Source organism: Nerophis ophidion, linkage group LG11, assembly GCF_033978795.1.
Source record: "Nerophis ophidion isolate RoL-2023_Sa linkage group LG11, RoL_Noph_v1.0, whole genome shotgun sequence".
Taxonomy (NCBI): domain Eukaryota; kingdom Metazoa; phylum Chordata; class Actinopteri; order Syngnathiformes; family Syngnathidae; genus Nerophis; species Nerophis ophidion.
In genome coordinates, this window is record NC_084621.1 from 6,739,748 (window position 1) to 6,759,869 (window position 20,122).

Sequence of the window (20,122 nt, forward strand, 5' to 3'; positions counted from 1 at the left end):
ACCTTGAAGGTACTCAAAGCGCTTTGACACTACTTCCACATTTACCCATTCACACACACATTCACACACTGATGGAGGGAGCTGCCATGCAAGGCGCCAACCAGAACCCATCAGGAGCAAGGGTGAAGTGTCTTGCTCAGGACACAACGGACGTGACGAGGTTGGTACTAGGTGGGATTTGAACCCGGGACCCTCGGGTTGCGCACGGCCACTCTCCCACTGCGCCACGCCGATGGGCGATGAGCCGTGACCTCATGCAACTCTTTTGAATGCCCATTTCTCAGAATTATCTGCAATGAGACAACGCTTATAAGAACATGACTTGCTGCAGTTTCTCGGAATTGAACTTATGTCAAGGTCCACTTGTGTGCTCTAAACCTCTGACAAGAACACTGTTTTATGTATTTGAAAACAAAACCAAACAAAAAAAAAAGGCAGGTTGTGGAGTTCCTCAGCAACGAAGGCCACATCTTTTCCACCATCGACGAAGACCACTTCAAGTCGACAGACTGCGACGAGTAGAGGCCTCGTCTCCTTCAAGACACTTAGTTTTCATCATTGTACATTTTTTTTTTTTAAGAAAAGACCATTTGCGTCCTTGTACCTGGAAATAAATATTATGTTGTCTACTCTCAACTCCGGTCTCCTTTATCACACAATATTTACCACTTTTACAGTCACCCTGTTTCCATGGTAACATCCACGGTGCCTGTCAAGAAGGTATGTAACCGTGATGCACGTTTTGACTTTCCTTTTTCCCCTCACTGTTTCTTCAGTTTAGCTGTTAAAAAAGAACTCTGATGTTTCTAACTTAATTATAAAAATCTGAATCCTGGATAATTGTGAATTGTGCTTTGGAGAATCGTTAGCACAACATTTACTTATATGACCCAATCGGAACAACATTTCCTAATCATGGCAGAAAAATATGCAAACAACACAAAAAGTCGACACACGTTTATACAAAACACACCCTGGTCACTGAACATCGTCAATATTATGAAAAATGTTCAAAATTACACGCTATTAAAACAATCACAATGCATGATGGGAAAAATGCAATATACTCCACGCTTGTCCATGTTTGGTGCATTTTAGCTGCTTGATATTTTTGATTGATTATAGAACCTCAAGGTCATCACAGACGTAAACAAGGTAGGAATAACTTTTCCCATACACTTGATATCCAATTATATACATCTATTATGTTAATATAATATACACAATTCTGTATATATACTGTATATGAATATATACATATACACTGTATATATATATAATGTTTGATCCTGTTCTGTCTCCCTGTAATGTGTGTCTGATCTTGAATTGGATTGTGCTGAAAAAAAAATTGAAAATTTGAATTTCCCCTTTGGTATAATAAAGTATTTCTGATTCTGAAATACAGTCGTGGTCAAAAGTTTACATACACTTGTGAAGGTCATAATGTCATGGCTGTCTTGAGTTTCCAGTAATTTTCTCCAACTCTTGTTTTTTGTGATAGTGCGATTGGAGCACATACTTGTTGCTCACAAAAACATTCATGAAGTTTGGTTCTTTTAGGAATTATTATGGGTCTAATGAAAATGTAGTAAGCTGCTTTAAAATGGCTCTAAGTGACTTTCCTGACTTGTTCAAGTCAATGATTCGTTTTTTTTCTTCAGATCTGTGCTGCGTTCTTTTGGCTTTCCCATTGTCTCGTTTGTAACCGAGTCTATTTAATTTGATTTGATTGTAACTTTTCTACATCACCAAAATTGATCATGTATGTTGCTGTATGTATACCAGTAGTTAGTATAATACTGGTATACCACCCAGCCCTGGAATGAAGCTATAGTACACCGACCAATTTTTTCTCAATCTAAAGGTTTGCGAACAGAAAAGTTTGTAAATATATACCGCTTTCTAAAAGATACCAGTTTTTGGCGATCGTACACCAACCAATTTGTCTCAATCTAAAGGTTTGCAAACCGAAAAGTTCGCAAATAGAGGGGTTTGTAATATATAGCGCTTTCTAAAATATACCAGTATTATACTTAGTACCGGTATACCACCTAACCTTAGAATGAAGCGATCATATACCGACAAATTTGTCTCAATCTAATGGTTTACAAACCAAAAAGTTTGTAAATATATATTGCTTTCTAAAATACCCCCCAGTCCTAGAATGAAGCGATCGTACACCGACAAATTTGTCTCAATCTAAATGTTTGCAAACCGAAAAGTTTGCAAATAAAGGGGTTTGTAAATATATACCGGTATTATACTTAATACTGGTATACCACCACCCAACCCAAGAATGAAGCGATCACATACCGACAAATTTTTCTCAATCTTAAGGTTTGCAAACCGGAAAATTTGTAAATATAGACCGATTTCTAAAATATACCAGTATTTAGCGTGATACCGGCCCTAGAATGAAGCGATCGTATACGACAAATTTGTCTCAATCTAAATGTTTGCAAACCAAAAAGTTCGCAACTAGAAGGGTTTGTAAATATATACCACTTTCTAAAATATACTGGTATTGTACTTAATATCGGTATACCACCCAATGAAGCGATCACATACCGAGAAATTTGTCTCAATCTAAAGGTTTGCAAACCGAAAAGTTTGTAGGTATATACCGCTTTCTAAAATATACCAGTATTCAGTGTAATACCGCCATACCACCCGGTCCTAGAATTAATAAGATCATACACCGACCAATTTGTCTCAATGTAAAGGTTTGCAAACCGGAAAGTTAGCAAATAGAGGGGTTTGTAAATACACCGTTTTCTAAAATATACCGGAATTATTCTTAATAACAGTATACCACCCAACCCTAGAATGAAGCGATTATTCACCGATAAATTTGTCTCAACCTAGAGGTTTGCAAACCGGAAAGTTCGCAAATAGAAGGGTTTGTAAATATATACCGCTTTCTAAAATATACCGGTATTATACTTCATATCGCTATACCACCCAACCCTAGAATGAAGCGAACAAATTTGTCTTAATCTCAAGGTTTGCAAACCGAAAAGTTCGCAAATAGAGGGGTTTGTAAAAATATACCGCTTTCTTAAATATACCGGTATAATACTTAATAACAGTATACCACCCAGCCCTAGAATGAAGCGATCGTACACAGAGTAATTTGTCTCAACCTAAAGGTTTGCAATCCGAAACATTTGTAAATATATACCGCTTTCTGAAATATACCAGTATTTAGTGTATTACCGGTATACCACCCAGTCCTAGAATGAATAAGATCGTACACCAGCCAATTTGTCTCAGTCTAAAGGTTTGCGAACCGAAAAGTTTGTAAATGTACACCGCTTTCTAAAATACCACCCAATACTTGAATGAAGTGATCGTACACTGACAAATTTGTCTCAATCTCAAGGTTTGCAAACCGAAAAGTTTGCAAATAGAGGGGTTTGTAAATCTATAGCGCTTTCTAAAATATACCGGTATTGTACTTAATACCGGTATACCACCCAACCCTAGGATGAAGCGATCTTCTACCGAGAAATTTGTCTCAATCTAAAGGTTTGCAAACCGAAAAGTTTGTAAATATATTCCGCTTTCTAAAATGTACCAGTATTTAGTGTTATACCACCCAATACTAGAATGAAGCGATCGTACGCCGACGAATTTGTCTCAATCTCAAGGTTTGCAAACCGAAAATTTCGCAAATAGAGGGGTTTGTAAATATGTACCGCTTTCTAAAATATACCGGTATTATAATTAATACCGGCATTCCACCCAACCCTAGAATGAAGCGATCATATACGGAGAAATTTGTCTCTAAGGATTTGCAAACCGAAAAGTGTGTAAATATATACCGCTTTCTAAAATATACCAGTATTTAGTGTATTACCGGCATACCACCCAGTCCTAGAATGAATAAGATCACACACCGACCAATTTGTCTCAATCTAAAGGTTTGCAAACTGAATAGTTCGCAAATAGAGGGGTTTGTAAATATATACCGCTTTCTGAAATATACCGGTATTATAGTTAATATCGGTATAGCACCCAACACTAGCGTGAAGCGATCATATACCGAGAAAATTGTCTCAATCTAAAGGTTTGCAAACCGAAAAGTTTGTAGGTATATACAACTTTCTAAAATAGTGTAATACCGGTTTAGCACCCAGTCTTAGAATAAAGCGATCGTACACTGACAAATTTGTCTCAATCTCAAGGTTTGCAAACCGAAAAGTTTGCAAATAGAGGGGTTTGTAAATCTATAGCGCTTTCTAAAATATACCGGTATTGTACTTAATACCGGTATACCACCCAACCCTAGGATGAAGCGATCTTCTACCGAGAAATTTGTCTCAATCTAAAGGTTTGCAAACCGAAAAGTTTGTAAATATATTCCGCTTTCTAAAATGTACCAGTATTTAGTGTTATACCACCCAATATTAGAATGAAGCGATCGTACACCGACGAATTTGTCTCAATCTCAAGGTTTGCAAACCGAAAATTTCGCAAATAGAGGGGTTTGTAAATATGTACCGCTTTCTAAAATATACCGGTATTATACTTAATACCGGCATTCCACCCAACCCTAGAATGAAGCGATCATATACGGAGAAATTTTTCTCTAAGGATTTGCAAACCGAAAAGTTTGTAAATATATACCGCTTTCTAAAATATCCCAGTATTTAGTGTATTACCGGCATACCACCCAGTCCTAGAATGAATAAGATCACACACCGACCAATTTGTCTCAATCTAAAGGTTTGCAAACTGAATAGTTCGCAAATAGAGGGGTTTGTAAATATATACCGCTTTCTGAAATATACCGGTATTATAGTTAATATCGGTATAGCACCCAACACTAGCGTGAAGCGATCATATACCGAGAAAATTGTCTCAATCTAAAGGTTTGCAAACCGAAAAGTTTGTAGGTACATACAACTTTCTAAAATAGTGTAATACCGGTTTAGCACCCAGTCTTAGAATAAAGCGATCGTACACTGACAAATTTGTCTCAATCTCAAGGTTTGCAAACCGGAAAGTTAGCAAATAGCGGGGTTTGTAAATGTAGGTTCCACTGTCCTTGCATGGCATCCGTGGTTTGCTAAGGTATTCTGCGATGAGTTATCCAACATGTTTGTCTTTTATTGATATTCTCAGCAGAATTGAAGTTCTTAGCTAAGAGTTCCAGTTTTGTGCGTAATTATTCTTGCATAAATATGTTTCGGCATTGCGTAGTCAGTTGGCAGCCGCGTTCTTCTGGACTTTGTTTAAGATCACCGCGATCAGGTCCTCAACTTGCTCGTAGGCATCTTCTAGCGTGTTCTCTGGTGACTCTGCGAAGAGAACAACACTGAAACACTGCACAATATCGGTAACCCTAAAGAGGATAGGTTGTCCTCACCTTTAACCAGAGTGCCCTGGTCTGAGTAAGCGTTGGGCAGTGCCCTTACAGGCGGGGTCTGAGCTGCCGAGTACCTGCGCGGTGGGGCTGGCGGCTGTTTGTCTGCGATAGTTGGTCGGAAAGCCTAAGAGGAAGTTAAATAAGTTTGACTATGAATGCAGTCTTAGCCACAACAGCATGTGCAAGTGGTGTGTGTGGTTTTCATGGTGAGGCATACTTACAGGTGGCGGCAGTGAATAACTTTTGCTCTTCAAGGTCAAGCTACCAAAGTTTTTGCTCAGCATGCTTTGAGTCGCTTTCGGTGGCCTTGTGGTCAAGTCAGACAGACTTCCTTTGGGAGGTCTGGGTGGAGGTCTCGCACTTGTCATGCTCTCTTTATGGAACTGGTATAAGAACCTGTCCGTCACCTCGGTAACACTCTCTACGCGGCACTTGGGGGTCTGGTCTGCGGCCCACGGCAGGGCACGCTGGGTTTTACAGACGGACATGGATATTCTCTGGACGGGGATCTCAAAGCAGAGCTCCGGCTTGTCCAACAAGCTCGCCAAGATGGTGGGCTCCAGCGTGGTCCCCTCTATGCGGAGACTGTTAAAGCTCACGAGAGGGTCGGCCACCAGCTCCGGGTCCTGACTCACGGCTTTAACATCCAGCGGCAGCTTGAACAACCTGTCCAAGTCTTCCAGTTTGTACTTTTTGTTATCGCCGAGTACCTCCACAAAGTGTCCTTGCATGTACAAAGGCAGGAAAACCTCATCGTCCTCATCTGCTTCATCCAGATCTTGGATGCGCCGGCAAACGAGGGCTTCCACTGACTGCCTCTCAGTTTGTCCGCATGGAAGCTGGACTTTTTGACAGCCAACCACCTCCAGCTGTTCCCCGACACTGAGCCCAGGAAGACCTTCCTCCTCAACTTCCTCACAGTTGCTTGTGACCAGCAGCCTCAACCCTGATGTTTGTAGAGAGCTGGCCACGTGGATCTCGTAGACAGAATTGAACCCTCTGGGACGCCTCCGGAATTGTCCACCGTACTGTTTGGAGACCAGAAAGTACTGCTGCGTCTTTTGGCTTTTCACACTGGACATCATGACCATGGCTGAGGTTTTCTTTCTGTGGAAAATCAACAGTGTCTCCTTCTGGAGACGCGGCAGCCATTCGCAATTCAACAAAGGGGGCTTCTCCGGCCCCTCCAGGACCTCCACGACGACCGGGAAGGATTCTTCAGGCTGGGAATGGACTTCCGTGAGACTGAGAGGGGAGACAAAGTTGACCTCCTTGCACACGTCGGTGATGTCCACCACGTCCACCTCTAAGCTGGAAGAGAACCTCAGCACGTTTTTCCTCACTGTGCACAAGATGGGAGAAAAACCAAGTCATTTAAGGTAAGGGATTGGGGATGCAAGGATTACCGTTCTTAGGATGAAAAAAGCCATAAAAGTACGTATTATCACTCAAAATGATCGTGAAACCGTGACTGATTACCTCACTCTGGAAAACTCCCTGTGATACCGCTCATTTTCTCGAGAAGCAGCTAGCGTGTTACTCGCTAGCTTGCTTAAATGTTAATATAGTCCTCGCCATTGCCGGGTCTAAATTGGCCGTCAAAGTGTACCAACTGGTTGGAATACGTCCTCATCCTGCGACTCATCAGCGGTCACTCGAACGAGTATGACGGTCCTCCTGGTAGGAGTGTATCCCTTTTTATGGAGAGGATGCCTGTACGTGACTTAGTTTTCCTGTGCACAGACAGTCACCACACGATCCTTGACGGAATCGGGTCAGGGTCCAGTGGCATGGAGTCCAAGATGACTGGGGACCCTTTTCTGCTGCAGCCTTCATCCGCCATCGCAGCCGTTGTGGTAGTTCTTACATCTACCGTCTTCCGCCTGCTCCGCAATTGAGGTCTTCACCTCATCCCTGGCTAGGGGGCATTCGGGTACTAGGCCACCTGGGGTAACAGTAGTAAAGGGGATAACTTCCTAGTTCCCCAAGACCTCAACTGCCGGATGCAGTTTAACGTCATGCCCAGGACACATTCTTCTACTATCCAGGTGAGAGGCATGATTTATGATCCACACTAAACTTCCAGGAATCAAAGGAAGGAAGGAAGCATCTGGCCAATCGATCAGGGTTGAAATTGTACACAGGTCTGTGATCGCCATGCCACTATAAATAGTTTGTCTGTGTTAGCACTTATAATAACAATATCACCAATACCTGGTTAATATTCAAGTCACGAAATGTAAATGGAGTATTGTTATTGATTGGGTTACATGTGCGGATTATAGGACCTACCTTTGGCTACGCTTTAAGCCAACTTTTATTTACGAGCTAGAATGCATTAAAAAAACATCCATCTTTCGTCATGGCTTTCATAATGTAGGCAAGATTAAAAAAAAGTGCAGTTCCCCTAAATGGTACTTGCCCTACAACTAGAGTTAGTGTGTTTGAGAGAGACAAACGGACAATACTAAAGCATGTACTACAAAAAAAAAAAAAGCACATTTTACAATCAGTCAGGACGTTATTACAATACTTATGTTGGCATATGCTCAGCTACATAAAAAACACTTACTCACTAAAACTTAACGACATTTGTTTTTTTAGGAAGTGGAATTCTTAGAGGCCGACACAGATGACAGCGCATGATACATCCGAGTTTCCTGCCTCATCTTTACTCTGACATATGCATTGAAGTTAAACGTACCAATGATTGTCACACCTACACTAAGTGTGGTGACAGGACATGACGTGAAAGTGAAGAGGCTTCTCTGTGGGAACTTGGGGCACTAGGAGGTTATCCCCTTTACAACTGTTACCCCAGGTGGGCCTTGGCGAAGGCCTAGTACCTGAATGCCCCCTAGCCAGGGATACAGTGAAGACCTCAACGGCGGAGCAGGCATAAGACGGTAGATGTAAGAACTACCGCAACGGCAGAAGAAGGCTGCCGCAGAAAAGGGTCCCCAGTCGTCTTGGACTCCATGCCACTGGACCCTGACCCGATTCTGTCAAGGATGGTGTGGTGACTGTCTGTGCACCGGTCTACCCACGTTAAACTAATTCATGCACAGGTATTCTCCATAAAGGATACACCCCTACCAGGAAGATCGTCATACTCGTTTGTGTGGTGAAATTATTCTCTGCATTTGACCCATCACCCTTGATCACCCCCTGGGAGGTGAGGGGAGCAGTGAGCAGCAGCGGTGGTTGCGCCCGGGGATCATTTTTGGTGATTTAACCCCCAATTCCTTCCCTTGATGCTAAATGCCAAGCAGGGAGGTAACAGGTCCCATTGTTGATGTAGTCTTTGGTATGACTCGGTCGGGGTTTGGACTCACAACCTACAGAACTCAGGGGCGGACTCTCTAACCACGAGCCCACATTGACAACCATTTTCAGGTAACCATCCACGGGTTAGGTAAAAGAGCATATCTGGTCCAAATAAATGGCGTAATAAAGTCTGCATATACACACCATTATTACGATTTTGTTCTGATGAAGTTACATCCCATAAAATAAAAACATTTACCTAAATTAGCATAAAACTCAACAAAGGGAGTACAAGTAATCATTTTCCTTCACAAGAATAATCAAGTAGTATGTTGTATTAAAAACTATGACAAGTACAATATATCCAAAAAATGTTTTTTAATGTAGAGCATTACTATTTGCATTTGACCCATCACCCCCAGGGAGGTGAGGGGAGCTGTGAGCAACAGCGGTGGCCGCGCCCGGGAATCATTTTTGGTGATTTAACCCCCAATTCCAACCCTTAAAACTGAGTGCCAAGCAGGGTAATGTGATTCGCTCTATAATGCCTAAAAAGCCCTCTAATAAAAACTCCAACCTTTGATATACGCACTGTAAGTATACAGTATATGTAATGTAACAAGCACATTATTAATAACATGTAATATTTACTTATTTTGCTCATTTTTGTGCATTAACTTCACAGAGGAATCGCAACCTTTGCCGTTTCCTTCCACAACAACACGACTAATCATGGCGACGACGACTAATTTTGCGAAAACTGACGATCCAGAACTTGATATTTTTGTGCTCGAGCATACCGAGGATGAGCTGCAAGTTTTAGGAGCCGTGTGCGAAACAGATCTAGCTTTAGTGAAGCACTACAGCACCATGTACCATTTGCTAAGTGCTAAGTTTCAAAAATAGGTAGGTAGTTACAAGCGTTTGTTTTGTGTCTTTCTCGCCATCTCTGGGTCTAAGTTGAATATAAAAGTTGACCAGCTACTCTGTTTGTGTCCACATCCTTTCACCACCCATTTGAGAGGCATGATTTATAATCTAGGGCTTCACGGTGGCAGAGGGGTTAGTGCGTCTGCCTCACAATACGAAGTTCCTGCAGTCCTGGGTTCAAATCCAGGCTCGGGATCTTTCTGTGTGGAGTTTGCATGTTCTCCCCGTGAATGCGTGGGTTCCCTCCGGGTACTCCGGCTTCCTCCCACTTCCAAAGACATGCACCTGGGGATAGGTTGATTGGCAACACTAAATTGGCCCTAGTGTGTGAATGTGAGTGTGAATGTTGTCTGTCTATCTGTGTTGGCCCTGCGATAAGGTGGCGACTTGTCCAGGGTGTACCCTGCCTTCCGCCCGATTGTAGCTGAGATAGGCGCCAGCGCCCCCCGCGACCCCGAAAGGGAATAAGCGGTAGAAAATGGATGGATGGATGGATTTATAATCTAGAATTAACTTTCACTAATTTAGAGGCGATGTAGCAGTTTATTGGTTCAATTTGTCAATATAGCTGCATAAGCGAGGTACCTCTCTCTGTGATGAATGTGCCACTAAAAGTAGTCCCTTAAACAGTAAATACAAACTACAACCATAATAAACTCACTCACTGTACAATGTATACGCTTACTGGGATGCCGACTGATGGGGTGTTTATATATTCTCGTTTAGATGAAGAATTAATAGGTTTCACGCAAGTTTAAAAAAAAAAAAAAAATGGTAGGTACTAACAGGCATTTTTTCGTGTCTTTTTCGCCATTTCCAGGTCTGAGTTGAATATCAACGTTCTCGATTTATGTCCAAATCCTTCCGCTACCCAGGAGAGAGGCATGATTTATAATCTGGAATTAACTTTCACCAGTTTAGAAGCGATGCAGCAGTTAATTGTTCAATATTGAACCAATTTTGCTTTTTATCCGAACCCTTTCAACGTATTTATTTAGCGCTATCTTGTTTAGCTTAGCCATTGTTTATGTTCTTTGTTTTTTTGTTTTTTGCTCTATGCTTTTTAACCTGTAAAGCACTTTGGTTCAATGTAAAAATTGTTGTAAACGTGCAATATAAATACAGTTGCCTTGCCTTGCCAATATAGCAGCATAAGATGGTTAACTCTGTCTGTGATGAATGCGCCGCTAAACGTAGTCCCTTAAACAATAACTACAAATGTAATAAAACAAAACTTACTGTACAATGTCTGCGCTCACTGAGATGCTGACTGATGGGATGTTTATAGCTACTCGTTTAGATGAAGAATCAATCATAAGTTTCACACAAGTTTTTACTGTCTCTGTGATTAATGCCCCGCAAAAAGTAGTCCCTTAGCTTTAGTGCTTATAATAACAATATTGACAATAATCGGTTAATATTCAGGTTGCCAGATGGTGGTTTTTGGACGTTAGTAATAATGAATGGAAAAAATGTGTTCTGGTCTTACAAAAAGATTGCGAATGATAGGCTAAGTTCCAAAAAAGTGCAGTTCCCCTTTAAAAGAAACTTTAAAAATAGTTGTATTCTATCATGCAAGAGTTCCTTTAATTTTGTTATTGTTTCTGATAAGACAAGCCGTAAGGAAAGTGTGCTCACAGTTCATGACGCCGCACACCTGGAACACGGGACTGAGGACCAGGGTCCGCTGGCACATGGTGGTGTTGATGAAGCGGAACCTTTGGCTGCGCAGACACGGCGACGCCATGATCTCCTGGAGGGTGAAGCACTCCTCGCCCTCGCACACGTAGAACTCCCCGCGCGTGGCCAGCGGCACGTACACCTCGGCCGAGGCCTCGCTCTGGCCTTGGACTTGGCACCTGCACCGGTCCTCTTCCACGGACAGCAGGGTCAAGACCGCGCCCTCCCCTAGCGTGACCTCCCCCAGGGCCACTTTGGAGCGGCTGGTGAAGGTGACGGGGAGGGCGGACTGTAAATCTACCGGCCTCAGCTTGACCAGCTCCTCCACCGTGCTGTAGTGCAGCACCTCAGGAATGATCTTGAACAAACCTGGCGAGAAAAAGACGTTTTCTTAGGCTGCGTTTATCAACCATAGGGCCTGGGACCGAGAGGGTCGCCAAAATGTTTCTCAGCTGTGGTCTGTATAGGCCGCGGCGCTACTCACTTGTAATACCCTTTTCCACCACTTGTGGCAGTAATGACAATCTCAAACAGAAGAAGTCTGCAGCTAAAGTCGTAGAGAAGGTTCTTAGGCGCAGAAATTATGACTAAAGGGTTGAAGGTATATTTTCATTTGCACTTTAACTTTTATTGGGAGTTCATTTAAGAAATATATATTGAACACAAAAAAAAGTATGAATACAATTTGTTTGTATATGTATTCATTTTTATTTAGATTATTGTTTATTTTTTTATTGATAAATTTACATTTTTATTTGTTTTAGCATTGTAATTAATACATAATATTAAAATCAAGAGTAATGTTAAAAATGTTGTTATTTTTTTAATGGGCCCTGGACTCCTCTATAGTGGAAAATCTGGGCCCCAAAGTCAGAAAGGTTAGAAATCCCTGCCCAAGAGCGCCACTAAAAAAATATCAGCTGTGGTCTGTAGGGGTCGCAGGTATCTTCAGTTGTAATACCCTTTTCCGCCACTTGTGGCAGTAATGACAATCTCAAACAAACAGAAGAAGTCTGCAGCTAAAGTCGTAGAGAAGGTTCTTAGGCGCAGAAATTATGACTAAAGGGTTGAAGGTATATTTTCATTTGCACTTTAACTTTTATTGGGAGTTCATTTAAGAAATATATATTGAACACAAAAAAAAGTATGAATACAATTTGTTTGTATATGTATTCATTTTTATTTAGATTATTGTTTATTTTTTTATTGATAAATTTACATTTTTATTTGTTTTAGCATTGTAATTAATACATATCCAAATACATAATATTAAAATCAAGAGTAATGTTAAAAATGTTGTGTTATTTTTTTAATGGGCCCTGGACTCCTCTATAGTGGAAAATCTGGGCCCCAAAGTCAAAAAGGTTAGAAATCCCTGCCCAAGAGCGCCACTAAAAAAATATCAGCTGTGGTCTGTAGGGGTCGCAGGTATCTTCAGTTGTAATACCCTTTTCCGCCACTTGTGGCAGTAATGACAATCTCAAACAAACAGAAGAAGTCTGCAGCTAAAGTCGTAGAGAAGGTTCTTAGGCGCAGAAATTATGACTAAAGGGTTGAAGGTATATTTTCATTTGCACTTTAACTTTTATTGGGAGTTCATTTAAGAAATATATATTGAACACAAAAAAAAGTATGAATACAATTTGTTTGTATATGTATTCATTTTTATTTAGATTATTGTTTATTTTTTTATTGATAAATTTACATTTTTATTTATTTTAGCATTGTAATTAATACATAATATTAAAATCAAGAGTACTGTTAAAAATGTTGTGTTATTTTTTAAATGGGCCCTGGACTCCTCTATAGTGGAAAATCTGAGCCCCAAAGTCAAAAAGGTTAGAAATCCCTGCCCAAGAGCGCCACTAAAAAAATATCAGCTGTGGTCTGTAGGGGTCGCAGGTATCTTCCGTTGTAATACCATTTTCCACCACTTGTGGCAGTAATGACAATCTCAAACAGAAGAAGTCTGCAGCTAAAGTCGTAGAGAAGATTCTTAGGCGCAGAAATTATGACTAAAGGGTTGAAGGTATATTTTCATTTGCACTTTAACTTTTATTGGGAGTTCATTTAAGAAATATATATTGAACACAAAAAAAAGTATGAATACAATTTGTTTGTATATGTATTCATTTTTATTTAGATTATTGTTTATTTTTTTTATTGATAAATTTACATTTTTATTTATTTTAGCATTGTAATTAATACATAATATTAAAATCAAGAGTACTGTTAAAAATGTTGTGTTATTTTTTAAATGGGCCCTGGACTCCTCTATAGTGGAAAATCTGAGCCCCAAAGTCAAAAAGGTTAGAAATCCCTGCCCAAGAGCGCCACTAAAAAAATATCAGCTGTGGTCTGTAGGGGTCGCAGGTATCTTCAGTTGTAATACCCTTTTCCGCCACTTGTGGCAGTAATGACAATCTCAAACAGAAGAAGTCTGCAGCTAAAGTCGTAGAGAAGGTTCTTAGGCGCAGAAATTATGACTAAAGGGTTGAAGGTATATTTTCATTTGCACTTTAACTTTTATTGGGAGTTCATTTAAGAAATATATATTGAACACAAAAAAAAGTATGAATACAATTTGTTTGTATATGCATTCATTTTTATTTAGATTATTGTTTATTTTTTTATTGATAAATTTACATTTTTATTTATTTTAGCATTGTAATTAATACATAATATTAAAATCAAGAGTACTGTTAAAAATGTTGTGTTATTTTTTAAATGGGCCCTGGACTCCTCTATAGTGGAAAATCTGAGCCCCAAAGTCAAAAAGGTTAGAAATCCCTGCCCAAGAGCGCCACTAAAAAAATATCAGCTGTGGTCTGTAGGGGTCGCAGGTATCTTCAGTTGTAATACCATTTTCCACCACTTGTGGCAGTAATGACAATCTCAAACAAACAGAAGAAGTCTGGAGCTAAAGTCATAGAGAAGGTTTTTAGGCACAAAAATTATGACTAAAGGGTTGAAGGTGTGTTTTAATTTTTATTGGAAATTTATTTAAGAAACATATATTGAACAAAAAAAATATACATTTGGTTGGTTTATGTATTAATTTGCATTTTTACTATTTTAATTGATACATTTGTATTTATTTTAGCACTGTAATTATTACATACGATTAAAATCAAGAGTAAGATGAATAATTTAGTGTTATTTTTTAATGGGCCCTGGACTCCTCTATAGAGGAAAATCTTGGCCCCAGAGTCAAAAAGGTTAGAAATCCCTGCCCAAGAGCGACACAAAAAAAAAAAAGAACGTTCTCACCTCTGGTCTATGTAGGCCGCAGCGGTACTCAGTTGTAATGCCATTTTCCACCACTTGTGGCAGTAATGACAATCTCAAAGAAACAGAAGAAGTCTGCAGCTAAAGTCAGATAGACCAGTGGGCCCCAACCTTTTTGTAGCTGCACCCCGATCAACGCTGGATCTTTTGTCCCGTGGAGGGAGGGGGCTTCTTTGTCATGAAAGAGGGAGGTTTTGGGGTTGATGCACTAATTGTGGGTGGAGCTTGTGTTTTTTATGTTGATTTCAGTAAAAAATAAAAATTAATAAATTCTTCTGCGGCCCGGTACCAATCGGGCCACGACTCGGTGGTTGGGGACCACTGAGATAAATAGTTCTTGGGTGCAAAAATTATGACTAAAGGGTTGAAGGTGTATTTTCCTTTGCACTTTAATTTTATTGGGTTTATTTAAAAAACATATACTGAATAAAAAATAAATACATTTACTTTGTAAATGTATTAATTTTTATTTATACTTTGATACATTTGTTTTATTTATTTTAGCACTGTCATTATTACATTAGATTAAAATGAAAAGTAAGATTAATAATTTGGTGTTCTTTTTTTAATCTTCTGGAACTGCACTTTTTCTTGGAATTTTGCCTTGCGTTCACAATCCTTATTGAAGACCAGAATACTTTTATTCCTCATTTTATTTCATTCAAAATATTACAAAAAATATGCGATCAAAAGTCCGCTTACAGTGGAGCCTACGGGAGACGTTTTAGTCTGCCTATAAAACCCTTAAAGACGGATCTGAACACCTCCATTGAGGTTTTATATACATTATAAAAGTATATATGTAATGTAGTAACATATGTAATAACATTTAATAACTGCATATTTTTATCATTTTAGGCATTAATAATAAAAAAACGCATCACGACTTGCTTAATTTCCATCATCACTGATTACTCACTGCAGACTTCATGAGAGCTAACAAAAATAATAAAACATCACTTACTGTACAATGTCTGCTGTCATTAGGATGCCGACTGCTAGGGTGTTCATATATTCCCATTTAGATGAAGAAAAGTCCCCGTAAAGAAAAGGGGACGGAACCAAGCATCCTTTTGTGTCATTCTATGCATTTCCAGGTCTAAATTGGCTGTCAAAGTGTACCAACTTGTCGGAATACCTCTTCATCCTTCTATTATCCAGGTGGGGGACGTGTTTTATGGTCTACAATAAACTTCTAGAGAGCAAGGAAGCAAGGAAACAGTTCACCAGTAGAAATAAACACTCAAGCTTGCCGCTATAAATAGTTTGTCTGCGTCAGCGCTTATTATAACAATATCACTAATACTTCATATTCATGTCACGAAATGTAAATGGAATATTGTTGGAGCTTTTTGTAGTTTTTTTTTAAATTTTTTAAACATTTACCGTTTTTCCTTGAATTTCCGCAGGGCATATAGTATGCAGCTGCCTTGAATTACTGCCGGGTCAAACTCGCTTCGCAAAATAATTAGTGCATGCTTAGTATTACCGCCAAGTCAAACTCGTGACGTCACGAGTGACACTTCCCCTGTTATCATTTTCAAAATGGAGGAGGCTGATTTCAATACCAATAATTTCAAATCGCATAAAGGGAAGAAAATTGAGAGCTATTCATTAGGATTTAAGGTCCAGGCTTACATCACACTCAAATTTTTACTGCATGACATTGGTAAGTGGCGGAGTGAGAAGAGGTTTTCAAATAATTAGCGCATGCTTACTTTTACCGCATGCCTTTGGTAAGCGCAGGAGTGAGAAGAGGTTTTAAATTAATTAGCGCCCCGGCGGCAATTCAAGGAAATACGGTATTTAACGGGCGAAATCCAGGACCTCCCATCCGCTGCAGCGTAAGGGGACTTTTATTTACGTGATTTACGAATTAGAATGCAAAAAAAAAAAAAAGTATACAAAAATATACATGCGTCGTCATGTCTATCATAATGACTGGAACCAAAAGGCTAAAAAAAGAAAGAAGAAGTGCAGTTCCCCTTTAAAGCGCAAAAATTATAACTAGTTCACCACTAAATACTCAATAGAATTAAAGACCAAATGAAACACGTCTTTCATTTGGTCTTTAATTCTATTGAGTATTTAGTTCAGGGATGTCCACGTGGTTTTTTGGTTATGAATTTGCCTCCGGATTTCATTATTAATGATATAAATTGTTTTAAGTAGGCTGTCGATGTTACAGTAGAAAATGTACATTTACAAAATGTTGCTGTAAAAGTGTATTTTTGTTTTTTTACAACATTTTACAGTAAATGGAAAAAGAGTACCAGTGTTATTTTCAGGGGGTTTTACAGAAAAAAGTTGGCAGCTGAGTTGCCAGAATTTTCGTGTTAAATTGACATTGCTTTTACAACATTATATTATCATATAAGTAAACATTGATTGATTGATTCATGGACAAACACTAGAAGTTCTATTTTTATTCTGGCAACGTAACTGTAAAAACAAATGTACCATTTTCTATTCCCCGTAATACACTTTTAAAAACAACAACCGTATATTTTACAGTCAAAAACTGGCAGCTCAGTCAACAGAATTTTAACACAAAAAAAACAGTGATTTTAAAAGTAGGGGAGACAGGGGCCTTCTCTGTGGCCCTCGGCCCGAAGCTCTGGAACACTCGGCCACTTCGTCTTCAGACCCACTTTTATTCTTTGGCTTTTAACAAGTTGTGTGCTCCTCCATTTTTAAAATGTGGATTTCTACGTATTTTTTTTGGATTGGTTTTACCCTTTAAAATTGTTTTAATCGTATTTATTTTCATACTGGTTTTATATCAGTTTTATATGGTGGGGACGGCGTGGCGCAGTGGTAGAGTGTCTGTGCCAGCAACCCGAGGGTCCCTAGTTCAAGCCCCACCTAGTACCGACCTCGTCACGTCCGTTGTGTCCTGAGCAAGACGCTTCACCCTTGCTCCTGATGGGTGCTGGTTAGTGCCTTGCATGGCAGCTCCCTCCATCAGTGTGTGAATGTGTGTGTAAATGTGGAAGTAGTGTCAAAGCGCTTTGAGTACCTTGAAGGTAGAAAAGTGCTGTACAAGTACAACACATTTAAATGTATTTATTTTTTTGTTGTATTATTCAGTCATTGGTGGAGCTAAGGATAATATTTTTAATATTTTTGTGCAACACTTTGGAAACATTTCTGTTTAAATGTGCGATGCAAATAAATTGGATTGATAGTATATATTTTTTTCAATTTACAGTAATATGCAGAAAAGGACAACGTTACATTTATTGTCATTTTTTATGAATTTGATGGGCGGTTTGCTGTAAAGTGAAGTATTTTTATTTGGACAAAATCATTTTTGGAAAGTATGATAGTATATTTGTTGCAATAATGGATACTATCAAGTTTAAAAGGTATGCTATTTCAAGCAGTACATATATTTTTTTCTGTCAAAATGAAAAAAAAATATTACATTCAGTGAGAAAATATGAAGTACTTTATTGACGAGCGTTTGTGAGGCAGATCAAATCTGAAAAACATATATATTATTAAAAAAAAAAAAAAAAAAAAAAAAAAAGTAATATAAGTGAAGCATGTTTTAGATTTTATATATTTTGAAGCTTGTTCTTGTTGTGATGGGGTAGGTTTATATAAGCGTTGCTTCAACCTACACCCTTTCGGCTCAATCATTGCTCAAATGAGTGTTTTTTTATTTTTTTTATTTTTTTATTTTTTCTTTTCTTGTTGTTGTTCTTTGTTTTATGTGAAGATTGCCGAAATAAAAGAAAAAAAATATATATATATTTATTATGAAATGTATAAATATGGCCCTGTGATGAGGTGACGACTTGTCCAGGGTGTACGCTGCCTTCTGCCTGAATGCAGCGGAGATAGGCTCCAGCGACCCCAAAAGGGACAAGCAGTAGAAAATGTATATATATATATATATATATATATATATATATATATATATATATATATATATATATATACACATATATAAAGGCATGCTATCACGGCTGCCACAAATGAAAATAATTATTATTTTTTTTCCGTCTTTTGACTCGCTCGACCGCTCATAAAAGCAATAGGACTCTGTCTGTGAATGGAGCTTGTAGTTAATTATTATATAAATATGTAAATATTATATAAATATGTACATAAAGTGTTGTAATTATATTCCAACTCCACGTTCTTCTTGGGCATCGCCGCCGCTGCCGCCGCCCAATTGCAGAGAATATGTCCTGTACCGTGCAATCTACTAATACTAGTCTCAATGGTGGAAAAGATGGGGCCCCCCAGGTTAGCAAAAAGAGGGCACACCTGTGTGGTTGATGGGCAGCTCAAACTTCTCCTGGCTGCTGACGTCTTGGCAGGAGACGGACAGGAGTTCAAGGCCGGTGACTTTGATGACGTCCCCGGTGGAGAAGCACACCTCGTTCCCCAAGATCTCATAGATGGACTCTTAAACATTTTAGAAGGACGACATGTGAGCAACTCTTGACGGAGGCCCCTTTTTTTTTGAAGAGCCTACCTTGGAAGTACACGCCCGAGCAGACCTGCAGGATCCTGGGCAGACTGGCGCTGTCCAGTGACGCCATGTACTCCTGGAGAGGCAAGACGCCGCTGTCCGCCATGGCTGTGCGAGCTGAAGGGCAGGCTGAAGGTCAAATGAGGCGTGCAGACGCTGAACATGAAGGTGGAGTGCCTGTCACACCAAAACCACAAAAGGAGGAAGTTCTGATGCTTCTGCACGAAGCGTGCACACCAACATTAAGTGCAAGGTGGAACGCAAGAGCTGCAAAATAACAAGAATATATATATACATACAGTATATATATATATATATATATATATATACTGTATGTATATATATATATATATACATACAGTATATATATATATACTGTATGTATATATATATATATATACATACAGTATATATATATATATACTGTATGTATATATATATATATACATACAGTATATATATATATATACTGTATGTATATATATATATATATACACATATATAGTTTTTTTGCAGCTCTTGCTTTAAACAAAGTGCAAAGCCACAGGCTCACTCAATATCAGTAAATAACTTAAATTTGGAACACAGCATCATTGTTTTCACAGCTTTTTGGTTATTATCAATCAATCAATCAATCAATCAATATTTATTTATATAGCCCCAAATCACAAATGTCTCAAAGGACTGCACAAATCATTACGACTACAACATCCTCGGAAGAACCCACAAAAGGGCAAGGAAAACTCACACCCAGTGGGCAGGGAGAATTCACATTCAGTGGGACGCCAGCGACAATGCTGACTATGAGAAACCTTGGAGAGGACCTCAGATGTGGGCAACCCCCCCCCCTCTAGGGGACCGAAAGCAATGGATGTCGAGCGGGTCTAACATGATACTGTGAAAGTTCAATCCATAGTGGCTCCAAGACAGCAGCGAGAGTCCCGTCCACAGGAAACCATCTGAAGCGGATCAGCAGCGTAGAGATGTCCCCAACCGATACAGGCGAGCGGTCCATCCTGGGTCTCGACTCTGGACAGTCAGTACTTCATCCATGGTCATCGGACCGGACCCCCTCCACAAGGGAGGGGGGGACATAGGAG

General features: G+C 39.4%; 2 protein-coding genes across 3 annotated transcripts in view; one reads left to right on the forward strand and one right to left on the reverse strand.

Annotated features, from left to right (window-relative positions):
• The window catches only part of rpa2 (replication protein A2), a 15,457-nt gene extending 14,821 nt beyond the window's left edge, over window positions 1–636 (forward strand). For both annotated transcript variants that reach the window (XM_061915001.1, XM_061915002.1), the window contains exon 9: window positions 435–636. In XM_061915001.1, the coding sequence (XP_061770985.1) occupies window positions 435–522 (88 nt within the window). In that variant the 3' untranslated portion in view covers window positions 523–636. The remainder of the gene's footprint in view (window positions 1–434) is intronic.
• Window positions 637–942: 306 nt separating this feature from the next.
• On the reverse strand, window positions 943–19,195 carry themis2 (thymocyte selection associated family member 2). The gene is made up of 6 exons (XM_061914997.1): window positions 19,026–19,195; window positions 18,815–18,955; window positions 11,207–11,617; window positions 5,593–6,713; window positions 5,372–5,495; window positions 943–5,303 (listed from the first exon to the last, which is right to left on the reverse strand). Exons 1-6 carry the CDS (start codon window positions 19,126–19,128, stop codon window positions 5,206–5,208), a joined length of 1,998 nt encoding a protein of 665 aa, XP_061770981.1. The 5' UTR covers window positions 19,129–19,195; the 3' UTR covers window positions 943–5,205.
• Between the last annotated feature and the right edge of the window lie 927 nt (window positions 19,196–20,122).